Source organism: Ceratotherium simum, chromosome 22 (genome assembly GCF_057802395.1).
Source record: "Ceratotherium simum simum isolate JZ-2026a chromosome 22, ASM5780239v1, whole genome shotgun sequence".
NCBI classification, from domain to species: domain Eukaryota; kingdom Metazoa; phylum Chordata; class Mammalia; order Perissodactyla; family Rhinocerotidae; genus Ceratotherium; species Ceratotherium simum.
Window position 1 is genome coordinate 14,783,820 of NC_141921.1, and position 11,805 is coordinate 14,795,624.

The 11,805-nt window shown below is 45.9% G+C and overlaps 1 protein-coding gene across 2 annotated transcripts; it reads left to right on the top strand.

Annotated features, from left to right (window-relative positions):
* The first annotated feature begins 6,097 nt into the window (after positions 1 to 6,097).
* On the top strand, positions 6,098 to 8,611 carry LOC147914069 (uncharacterized). 2 transcript variants are annotated; one of them, XM_087445790.1, is made up of 3 exons: positions 6,098 to 6,305; positions 6,447 to 7,260; positions 7,883 to 8,611. In XM_087445790.1, the coding sequence occupies exons 1-3, from the start codon at positions 6,147 to 6,149 to the stop codon at positions 8,056 to 8,058; spliced, it is 1,149 nt and encodes a 382-aa protein (XP_087301916.1). In that variant the 5' UTR covers positions 6,098 to 6,146; the 3' UTR covers positions 8,059 to 8,611. The 2 variants fall into 2 exon arrangements, with proteins under 2 accessions (XP_087301916.1, XP_087301915.1); XM_087445789.1 differs by having other exon boundaries at positions 6,098 to 7,260.
* The last annotated feature ends 3,194 nt before the right edge of the window (positions 8,612 to 11,805 follow it).

Consider the following 11,805-nt stretch of genomic DNA (forward strand, 5'->3'; position numbering starts at 1 on the left):
ACTACGAGCCTTTTGAGTTCAAATCTAGAATCTGAGGTTGACTCTCTTTGTGACCGCCAGCAAATTACTTAACCTCTCTGAGCCTCAGTTTTTGCATCGTGTGATGACAGTCATAAAGTCCAACTCATAGGACTGTGGCGAGGATGAAATGGGCTAATTCCTGTAAATTACTTCCCTGCACAGTAGCAACACTTGGGAAATGATTGTCGTAACGCCCGGAGGCGCCTTGTGGATGACGCAATCAATCGGTCTGTGTCCGGAGAGGTCGAGACTACACAGGTGGCGAGGATGGTGCCCTGGGCTCCGCCCTGAAGGGCGTGGCCGACCAAAGGCGCGAATCTGTGACCCCAGCGCTTCCTCCCTGGCGCTATAAGAGGCGAGGCCCTGGGCCCAGCAGCTCAGTGCTGGCTGCCCTCAGCCTGCGGAGGCGCAGGCCCCGACTACAACGGTGGATCCACTTATGGTGAGTCTGCACCTTCAAACGCGGTGGCAAAAGTCCGGGTCCTGGGGTGGGAGGTCAGAAGCTCCCAGGTGGACTGTCAGGAATCCTCGCAGGGGGTCCACTCATGGGAGAGGAGGGGCCGAAACATCTGAAATGGTTCATTTCTTCTGGGACGTGTTTATTGAGCACCCCCGCGTGCCTGCCCTGCCCAGGGGGTGCCCTCCTCCAGACAGACGGGGCCTGCAGAGGAGACAGTGGTGGGCTGGTCCTGTCGCTGCTGTCCCTGAAGGCTCCTCGAGGGCATGGCCGCTGCCTGGCTGGTCCCCTGGAGTCCCCACACCACTGCCTGGTCCTGGGTGACTGGAACATCTGTGGAATGGATGGAAGGATGCGCAGAATGCAAGGCCAATGAGGTGGAGGGGTCTGGGTGGGTTCTGTTAAAAATTAGATACAAGAGAGGGAGGCATAGGGTGCAGATGGGACTGATTTCTTCCTTCCTTCCTTCCTTCCTTCTCTGAAAATCTTTTTATTTTTACTTTCCCCAGCTTTATTGAGGTACAGTTGACAAATAAACTGGCATATATTTAAAGTGCACAATATGATGATTTGTATATGTGATGATGATGATGTATATGCCGTGAAATGATTACCACAATCAAGGTAGTTAACACATCCATCACCTCACGTGGTTGCCTTTTTGGTGAGAATGCTTAAGGTCCACTCTCTTAACAAATTTCAAGTATACAATACAGCATTGTTAACTATAATCACCATGTGATACGTTAGATCCTCAGAACTTATGCATCTTACAATTGAAAGTTTGTACCCTTTGACCAACATCTCCCATTTCCCCACCCTGCAACCCCTAGCAACCACTATTCTACTCTCTGACCCTATGGGATTTGACTTTTTTTTTTCCTCACATATAAGTGATACCATACAGTATCTCTCTTTCTCTGTTTGAGTTATTTCACATAGCATAATGCACTCCAGGTTCATCCATGTTGTTGAAAATGTCTGAATTTTCTTCTTTTTTTATGGCTGAATAATGTTCCATTGTGTATATATACCACGTTTTCTTTATCCATTCATCTTGTGGACAGACACTTACGTAATGAGTTTGAAAGGGTTCTTTCCTCTTCAATTTTTTGGAAGAGTTTCAGAAGGATTGGCATTAATTCTTCTTTAAATGTTTGGTAGAATTCACCAGTGAAGTCATCTGGTCTTGAGCTTTTCTTTGTTGGGAGATTTTGGTTACTGATTCAATCTCTTTACTAGTTATAAGTCTATTCAGATTTTCTGTTTCTTCATGGTTCAACCTTGGTAGGTTATATATTTCTAGGAATTTAACCATTTCCTCTAGGTTATCCAATTTGTTGGTGTATAATTGTTCATAGTAATATCTTATGATCTTTGTAGTTCTGCAGTATCAGTTGTATTGTCTCCTCTTTCATACTTGATTTTGTTTATTTGAATGTTGTCTTTTTTTCCACAGTCTAGCTAAAGATTTGTCAATTTTGTTTATCTTTTCAAAAAAACCAGCTCTTAGTTTTGTTCATCTTTTCTATTATTTTTCTAGTCTCTATTTCATTTATTTCTGCTCTGATTTTTGTTATTTCCTTTCTTCTGCCAGCTTTGGGCTTACTTTGTTTTTTTTCCAGTTCCTTGAGGTGTAAAGATAGGTTGTTTATTTGAGAACTTTCTTGTTTCTTAATGTAGGGGTTTATCACTATAAATGTCTCTCCTAGAACTGCTTTTGCTGCATCTCATAAGTTTTGGTATGTTGTGTTTCCATTTTCATTTATCTCAAGATATTTTTTTAATCTCTCTTTTGATTTCTTCTTTGGCCCATTGATTGTTCAGGAGTGTGTTGTTTAATTTCCAAATATTTGTGATTTTCCAGCCTTTCTCCTGTTGATTTCTAGTTTCATACCATTGTGGTCAGAAAAAGTACTTGATATGATCTTAATCTTCTTAAATTTTTAAAACTTGTTTTGTGACCTAACATGATTTATCCTGGAGAATGTTCCATGTGCACTTGAGAAGAATGTGTATTCTCTTGCTGTTGGAGGAAGCATTCTGTATGTGTCTATTAGGTCCATTTGATCTAAAGTGTAGTTCAAATTCAATATTTTCTTACTGATCTTCTGTCTGGATGATCTATCTATTGTTGAAAATGGGGAATGAAGTCCCCTGCTACTATTGTGTTGCTGTCTATTTCTGCCTTCAGATCTGTTAAGATTTGATTAATATAGTTAGGTGCTCTTGTGTTGGGTGCATATATTTACAATTGTTATACCCTCTTGATTAATTGATCCCTTTATCATTATATAATGACATTTTTTGTCTCTTGTTACAGTTTTTGACTTACAGTCTACTTTTCTGATATAGTATGGCTATCCTTGCTCCCTTTGGTTTCCATTTGCATGAAATATCTTTTTCATCCTTTCACTTTCAGCCTATGTGTGTCCTTAAAGCTGAAGTGAGTCTCTCATAGGCAGCATATACCCCCGGCCCTCTGTATCCATGGGCTCCATATCCACGAGTTCCACATCTGTGGGTTCAACCAATCGTGGATTGAAAGGCCTATGATGGTTGTGTCTGTACAGGCTTTTTTTTCTTATCATTATGCCCTAAACAATACAGTATAACAACTATTTACATAGTATTTACATTGGGTATCATAAATAATCTAGAGATGATTTGAAGTATATGGGAAGATGTGGGTAGTTTATGTGCAAATACCACGCCACTTTATATAAGGGGCTTGAGCATCCACCAGAGTTTGGTATCTGAGGGAGTTCCTGGAACCAATCCCCTGTGGATACTGAGGGACAGACTGCAGTTGGGTCTTATTTTTTATTCATTCAGCCACTCTATGTCTTTTGATTGGAGAGTTTAATCCATTTTATTTAAAGTAATTATTGATAGGTAAGAACTTACTATTGCCATCTTGTAATTGCTTTCAGGCTGTTTTATAGTTCCGTTGTTCCTTTCTTGCTCTCCTGTTGTCTTCCTTTGTGGTTTGATGATTTTCCATAGCAATATACTTTGATTCCTTTCTCTTTCTCTTTTGTGTATCTACTATAGGTTTTTGCTTTGTGGTTACCATGAGGCTTACGTAAAACATCTTATAGTTATAACAGTTGTATTTAAGCTGATAACTTAACTTTGATGCATACAAAAGTTCTTCTTTTTTACTCCTCCCCTACATTTTATGGTTTTGATGTCACACTTTACATCTTTTTATATTGTGTATCCATTAAAAATTATTGTAGCTATATTATCCTTCCCTGGGATCCATATGGTGATGGCTATTAGTTACTCCAGGGGCAAAAGCTGCAAGTACCCTGTGTGGAGCAGGCCACTTGTGTCCATGCCTATGAACATTATGGGATTCTTTGCTATGAAAGCTGCAGGTCATCCACAGGTGTCACGGGGACCATTGAGGTCCTCAGTGGCAAAGGCTGCTGGATTCCTCCTCAGAGTAGGGTCCTGGGGACGGTGATGGCAACTGCGTGTGCCTGTTACTTATAAACTTTACCCTTCTTCTTTGTTCCTAGCCATCTCCAGATGTCTCAGTTAAGACAGCCTTCCAGTGATCCTTTCTGTGGGGTTATTTTCTGTTTTTTTCTCCACTGTTCTGCTGTAGGTTCTTAATTGTATCCTTGAGCCCTCCCAGAGCTATTTTCCTTGAGGACTGCTGTCTAATTGTTTTCTGTGTGTGTTGGGGGGAGATGAATGATGGTTCCTTCTACTCTTCCATCTTGCTGACCTCACTCTTTTTTTTTTTTTTTTTTTGGTGAGGAAGATCAGCCCTGAGCTAACATCCATGCCAATCCTCCTCTTTTTGCTGAGGAAGACTGGCCCTTTGCTAACATCTGTGCCCATCTTCCTCCACTTTATATGGGACGCCGCCACAGCATGGCCTGACAAGCGGTGCGTCGGTGTGCGCCCGGGATCTGAACCCGGGCCGCCAGCAGCGGAGCATGTGCACTTAACCGCTAAGCCACGGGGCCTTGCTGACCTCACTCTTGAAAATCCAGGACTGATTTACAAATCCTTAAAGCCAGGAGGGGTCTGACTGCTGTCCTGAAGGCCTGAGTGTTGGGAGTGGATGCAGACCTAGAGCTGGGGCAGTGGGAATCAGAAGTCCTTCACTGGCTCCCTGTTTTCTGAGGTTCTCCCAGCAGGATCTGTTGGACTCTGCTCAGGGGGAAATAGGGTTCTCTGGCCTTGAGGAGCTTCCAGTCCAGTGGTGGCATCAGGGGAGTAGACAAGAATTACACTATTACAAGGATGGGAATGGTTGGAAAGGAAGTACCAGAGTAAGATCTTGTTAGAGGTTGACTTTCAATGAGGCCATCATTTCAGAGAAACCCTAGGTTTGATGGCGCCTCTTGGTGGAGTGGCACCACAGTGGCATTGGCCTCACAGAGGTGCCCTCAGCCCACACCTTCAAGTGACCCTGGCCCCTTCTGACATTGTGGCTTGGAAAATTCCATTTATTGCCAAGCATGATTGTATATTTAATTAAATGTAAAGCCATCTATCACTTCTATGCATTTGGTGTAGAAGAAGAGGACTTCAGAGTGCCCTCAGTCTACCATGTTCAATGGCAGTATGGTTGTAAGTTCTGAATAAAGCCTGGGGAAATTATCATGGCTGTCTCTCTGCTCTGAGAGTCAGGATAGGGCAGGAATAGGAAAGCAGATCCTATTTGATAAGACATGATGTAACTTGGCTGAGTGAGGCAGGCTGAGCAAGAGACAGGACAGGGACATGGCAAAACTGAGTGGAGTGGTCTGGCTATAGTAGGACAAGATCTGGAAAGAGGCGTACAGGATGAAAATAATGTGAGGCTACTCACATGATGGCTTTTGGGAGATAATTGTAAGCCTGATACCGGATGTATAGGAAACCTAGAAGCATAATAATGGCCATTTTGAATAGAAGTATAAACCTTAGCCATATGCACATTAGACCTCTGCCTCTAAAGAAACTACTTCTTGGAATGGTTCCTGGAAGCTGATGCTTTCCAAGATGGTTCTCAGGAGGCTAGAGTCCCTGGGAGCATCCAGAGAGGTCTCTGGGGAGAAGATCCACAGTGGATGCAGGTCTGTGAGCACCCAGAACCAGATAAGTCCAATTCAAGTTATGAGTCTTCCACTTGGGCCAAGTCACTTCATCTCCTTGGACCTCTGTTTTCTCTTCTTTAAAATGGGATTAATTGTGGCTCCTATCTTCTGGGGTCATGGTGGGAATGAAATGAGATATGTTTGAAAGTTCATTAATTTAACCAAATCTCCAGTACAATGTCTGGGGAGGTGGGGCATCTTTGGAAAAGTCTCTGGGGCAAGATCTCTGTAGAGGATGGTGGGGCATTCATGCATTCATCTAGAGTCCCACCTCCACTAGGAGGTAGGAGTAGCATGGTAAGAGTTTGCATTTTAGAAATGTTACTCTGGCTGTGTCTGGAGGGTGCATTGGATGGAGTCAATTCCAGACTCAGAGAGGCCAATCAAGAGGCAATTGCAGGCTTCTAGGCAAGAGATGAGGGTGGGCTAGACTAGGATAGGGTCAGCGGGGGTGGAGAGGAAGAGTGTGTGGAATTGGGGATTTGACGCCTGAACTTCTAATTTTTTTGCAGGATCCCACAGCTGAAGATTTACTTCAGTTATCAGGCAACAGCAATGAGAGTTCCATGGATTCTTTCCTTCAGACATTTGAGGAAATTGAGGAGTTCCTCCAGGACCTCTCTGAGACACTTAAGGCAAGAACCCCAGCTGCACCAGAGCCACAGCTCTTTATACCTCTGACTGCCCATGGTGAGGACAGCCAACATGAGTCAATCCAGAGCCAGGTAATGACTTCCCCCACAATTCTGATTTCTGCTTGTTCTAACATCCCTGGGATAGTCCTTGTCCAGAACTCAACACCACCCCCTGTTAAAGCCCTTGATATGCCCCCTGGAGACCTAAGTGAGACTTTTTCCATGGGCCAGGTGACCTCCTTTGATCAGAGAAAACCCACAGCAACCTCCCAGAGGACAGATGTCACTGACACCCCGAAGACATCATTCAGTGATTGCCAAAAGACAACCATCACTGCCAACAAGATGACAATCCTCAATGAAGGTAGCCAGATGAAGACCCTCAGTGATGACCAGACCCTCTATGGAGGCCAGATGACCTTCAGTGGGGACCACACCCTCACTGAGCACCATGCAATGACTTCCAGTGGTGACCAGACCCTAAATAGGAGAGAGATGACAACCGTGTGTGAAGAGCAGGTGAATACCCTCAGTGATGACCAGACCCTCTATGGAGGCCAGATGACCTTCACTGGGGACCAGACCCTCTATGGAAGCCAGATGACAGCACTTAAAGGGGGCTGTACAGTGACCTTCACTGGTACCCAGACCTTCACTGGGGACCAGGTGACAACATACAGTGGGGACCAGACCTTCTATGGGAGCCAGATGGTGACTTTCGGTTGTGACAAGACCCTCTATGGTGGTCAGATGATGACCCTTAAGGGGGACCATATGACAGCCTTCACTGATGACCACGCTCTCTGTGGAGGCCATATGATGCCACATCGATCGTCATTGCCATACCCAGGATTCCTGTACTTTCCAAGTTCCCATTTGATCCAAGGACAATCTCTAGAAAAGCAGAAGTGGAACCTCAAGACCCAGAGATGTCAGTTCCAGAAGAATCCTGACATTTTGAAGCCCTACACCTGCACATACCAGGACTGTGGGAAATCGTATACAAAGCCTTCCCACCTCCGAATCCATGAGCGCAAACACACTGGTGAGTGAGGGCCAAGGGATGAGAGTGGCAGGCAAATGACTAAAGATTTGTGTCTTGTAAAGTTTTGGGATCATTTGAGATTGTTGCCACCTCCCCGTAAGTCTGGGACCACTAGAAAATGTTGGCAAATTTGAAAGGGTGGATAAAGCAGTCCTAAGGACAGACTCTAGTTCTGGGCCAGAGCCAAACGCTGCAGCCTTTTGTGGTGTTGACTGTGCTGGGATGATGGGAATAAGTGGAGGGATTTGTTTGCCCTCTTAGGATGGTCTTGACCCTACCTCTACTCGGACTGTCACTCCGTGGACTCCCTTTAGGCCCAACAGACACACCCCTCCCTTAACCTCCTTATTCCCCTACTGACTTTCCTGCTGACCCCTGCTTTTCCTCCTATTTTTCTTTTTCTCTTCCTTTCCCTCCTTCACAGTTTTCCTCTTATCCTTCCAGCTCATGGTGCCCTCCTTCTCTTCGTCTTTCACTCACCCCCTCCGGTCTCCTCTCCTCTGGCTCTCCCTCTCCCACGCCAACATGCTCAAAACCTTTTTCTTCTGCATTCACTTTCAGCTTCCCTGTCCCACGCTATCCTGAAGCATGACAAGTCTCTCTCTTTCTCTCTCTGGTCCAGGGGAGAAGCCCTACGAATGCGATGTGAAGGGATGCACGTGGAAATTCTCCCGTTCAGATGAGCTCAGCAGACACAAGAGAAAGCACAGTGGGGAGCGACCCTACCTGTGTACCAAATGCAACAGGACTTTTGCACGATCTGATCACTTAAAGCAGCATCAAAGAGTCCACAGATAATTTTTGCCAATGACTATGAACCCATCAGCCCACGAGGAAATGAAAACAGCTGAAAGAGTCTCCCTACTAAGACTTTGTTTGCTCGGCACCTAGCACTGTGCCAGCATGTAGTCAGCGCTTAAATATTATTTGTAAACTCTTAAGGTTTTCATTTATTTTTTTCTAAAACATACAAGGAATACATGTATGTATTTCAGTAGAATCAGAAGCACTCTTCCTTCCCTCCCCTCTCCAGGGGTGACTATTTTTATCAGGGCGCTATGAATCCTTCTAGATCTTGCTCTGTGCATTTACCTCTGTGTGTACATGTAAAAATGTACATATGTAGACTATTGAAATGTAGACATAGTGCAGATTTGTAAAGAATGTAGTATTCTGTATCTGAGCTCATGTTTCTTTAGAGCTCCATTTCTATGGGGTTAAGAGAAGGGGAACGCTTGGTCACTTGAGGTATTAAATGGTCCCAGAATAAATGAAACGTATTTGGATGAGTACTTAATCAATTCAAAAGTTGAACCTCCCGTCATGACTGTTTCGTCTCTCAGGCAAGGTGTCTCCCTTTCCCCTCTGCCTCCTCAATGTGCTCTCATTGTGGCATTGGAGGAGGGGTGGGTTAAGTGTAGGCTGCCAGGGGAGGGATCTAGCCTTTCCCCTGGGCCTTGGGCCCTTTTCTTCACTGCCTCTGCTGACACGTCCGCAGCCGGGGTGACCTGTGGTCTGTTTCTTTGCGTGGGCACGGCTTGGTAACTGCTCCCGAGGAGCTCAGCCATCTTTCCCTGCTGACTAGGCCCTTCTCCCAGCTCTTGCAGGCCCTGCCCTCTTAGCTCTGACTTTGACCCATCCAATCCCCAGCTCGTGTAATATGCCCGTGGCACAAAGATCTGGGTGGAGTCAAGGATGTGATCTGGCCCACTCCTCATTTCCAAGGAGGGAACATTGAAAAGCGCTTTCCACCCAGAGCCCTGAAAGGGAGCGGAACGCAGATCCCCTGGGCTTCACTTTGCGCTGCAGCATTTGAGCTTCTTCTTGACCCCCAACTCTCACCTCACAGAGGCCCCAGAAGCTAGATCCCTGAGTCTTTGAGGAACCCAGGTAGCATTTTAAAAATTATATCTTAATGTTGTATTTGATATTATATGAAATAATATCTGTAAGTTATAAGTATAAAAAAATGAAGATCTCTGAGAGCCCATTACCAAATGGCATGCAGGTAGGTGTCAAGATGGTCAGTTAGGACAATGAGACAAACTGAAAGTAACAATCAAGCTTCATGTGTTTACTGCCACAGAGCAAGCAAGGTGCAAAAAGAAGAGATGCCAGCTCCCCGATGTTCCATCTTTCTCCATGAAACAGCATCAGGCAAGGGTTAAGTGACATGCAGTGCAGATGGGGGGAATTCTCTCACTGTCCCAAACTAAAAAACCTTTTTATGGAGTGGGGTAATGGATGAGGAAGAAGGGAAAAGGCTAGGAGTAGAAAAGTACTGAGTCAGATGGGGGAAAATAGTGCCTCAGCCAAGGCCCCCAGTAAGGAGACTAGGAATGCAGATATGCACATGAGCATGGCTGGCCTGTGTGGTGTGTCTTTGGCAGCAACTCCCTTCAGAAATTTGCAATGCACTGCTATGCACCAAGTCTGGTGTGGGGAGGGCAGCTTCCCCCCATAAGGCCTGCCAGGTAGTCTTGTAATTACCTATGGTGGGGCCTGAAACATCACAAGTAGGATTTTGGCCTGGAACTAGACTCTTCGACTCCAGCCCTTGATCCTTCAAGGCCTGAGCAGGAAGCATAGGCTACACTACCATGGACACAAATGAGCCAGACATTGAGGGGTTGTGACCAAGCTGAGTCATCAGTTCGAGGGCCGTGATCAAAGTCACTCCAAGTAGGACGACCAGGCCTTCCTGGAGGAGTGAATGTAGTCATGAGCCCCAATGGCTGTCAAGCCAGAAAAAGATGTCCCTTAGCTCATTAGAGTGTACTCTAGGGAGCCAGGAGGGGTTCTGTCTAAGCATCCTCATGGACTGTTCTATTTGGCCAGTCTCATTGATCCAAGTGTTGGCAATCACACAGACCCCCCTCCTTGGCTGGCCAGCAGTTAGCCAACACTATTCAGGCCAAAGGCTTGAGGCTGGTCTGTTGTGGCTCCAAAGCTGCGATAGTATCATTAATAACCTCAACAAGGTAAGGACAGATTGCGTATAACCTTTTCTAATTGGTTGACCCCAGAAGTGAGAATAACCACACAGTCTGTGTAGGGCAAGAGTGAGTGTAGGGGAGAAGGCCACCACCAGTATGGCCAAAATAGCTCTGGGGGCAGACCCTGCACCCTCCTCCGGATGTTCTGGGTGCCTCCTCTGACAGGAGTGAGTTTATATTTAGGGAGGTGTTTTGCTCCTACAGAATCAGTTGCAGCAATGTATCATGTCCACATTAACAAGCTTGGTATACTTGAGGTACTAGGAAGGCCCTAATAGGCCAATGATTGCCTCTGAACGGGTGCGTACCTTTCAGCCAACTCTGGGAATTTATGGATCCGAAAGCCAAATGGTGCCACTGGCCTGTGGCACTGTTCTTCTGCCGTAGGCTCCAATCAGTGAACTGAGAGGTTGCTGAGACCTGTAAGTCAAAGGCAAATGTGGATCCATGGCGCCCAGGGGAAGGGCGGCCGGGTGGCCCATTGGAACCAGGCCTCCAGGGAATTCGTTGGTAGATACCTCACTCTAAGGTAGCTGCCTTTCTGGTAACCCAGTACACAGATGCCTTCAAGATCCCCACATGGGTTATGAGAGCACCAGTAGCCAAAGAGACCCACCAATCACTGGGTCTCCTTTTTATTTGTCAGGGCAGTCAGCTCTAGAATGAGACATCATGCCCCTTCCCAGATAATGCCCAGGAATTTCTCTGGACACTAGGTCCTTGTGCCTTGCCTATGTTAATGGCCTGGCTATGTTGCTGCCATGCAACAGCTCTGTTGTTGTATGTGAGTCAACAGGGTGTCCAGTCCTTGTTTGATGGTGCCCTTGTCTGGGTCCACCAGGAGGATGTCATCAATATGAGGAAGGCTAGTGCTTCCTCCAGGAGCAGAACTTTTTCCAGATCACATTGATGACAGATAGCTGGAGAATCTAGGTAACCTTGTAGTAGGACATTAAAGGTGTATTGCAACCCACTCCACATAAAGGTAAATTGATCCTGATATTCTGGGTAGAGAGGGGATGAAGTTTCCTCAGCTTGAGCAATAACCTCGGTGATAGTCACAGTATCAGGTCCACCAGGGCTATGGCACTGAGCCTCCTATAATCGGTGGTGAGTCTCCAGACACCCAAGGCCTTGAGCGCAGGCCAGACGGGGCTACTCAATGGAAAAATCATCTCATAAACTTTGGCTTCCTTGAGATCGGCAATGTGAGCAGTTATTTTTTTTTCTCCCCCAAGCAGCCAATATTGTTTTGGGTAGACAATGATAGGTAACTGAGTAGATTCACAGGCCATCCATGTGCCCTACTAAAATGCAGCAGTTCTTAGGCATCTGGGGCAAAGGCAGGTAGGAGTACACATAGACAATACATCTATACCCATAATACATTCTGTAGTGGGAGCCATAGCAAAGGAGGTTTGCAGGGACCTGAAAGGACCCACCCATAGCTGGGCTTGGGCAAGGGTCCCACTGGTCTTGGCCTCAAACCCCAAACCAGAGAGCTTTATTTGTTTCCCCCTCATCCTGGAGCCGGGGTTTCAGGGATCAC

What these genes read in the sequence shown, in the direction of transcription:
- LOC147914069 (XM_087445789.1), top strand. Translation starts at nt 6,147, where the DNA reads ATGGATTCTTTCCTTCAGACATTTGAGGAAATTGAGGAGTTCCTCCAG. An exon ending in CCATGAGCGCAAACACACTG is followed by an intron (nt 7,261 to 7,882) that starts GTGAGTGAGGGC and finishes TCTCTGGTCCAG; the next exon opens with GGGAGAAGCCCTACGAATGC.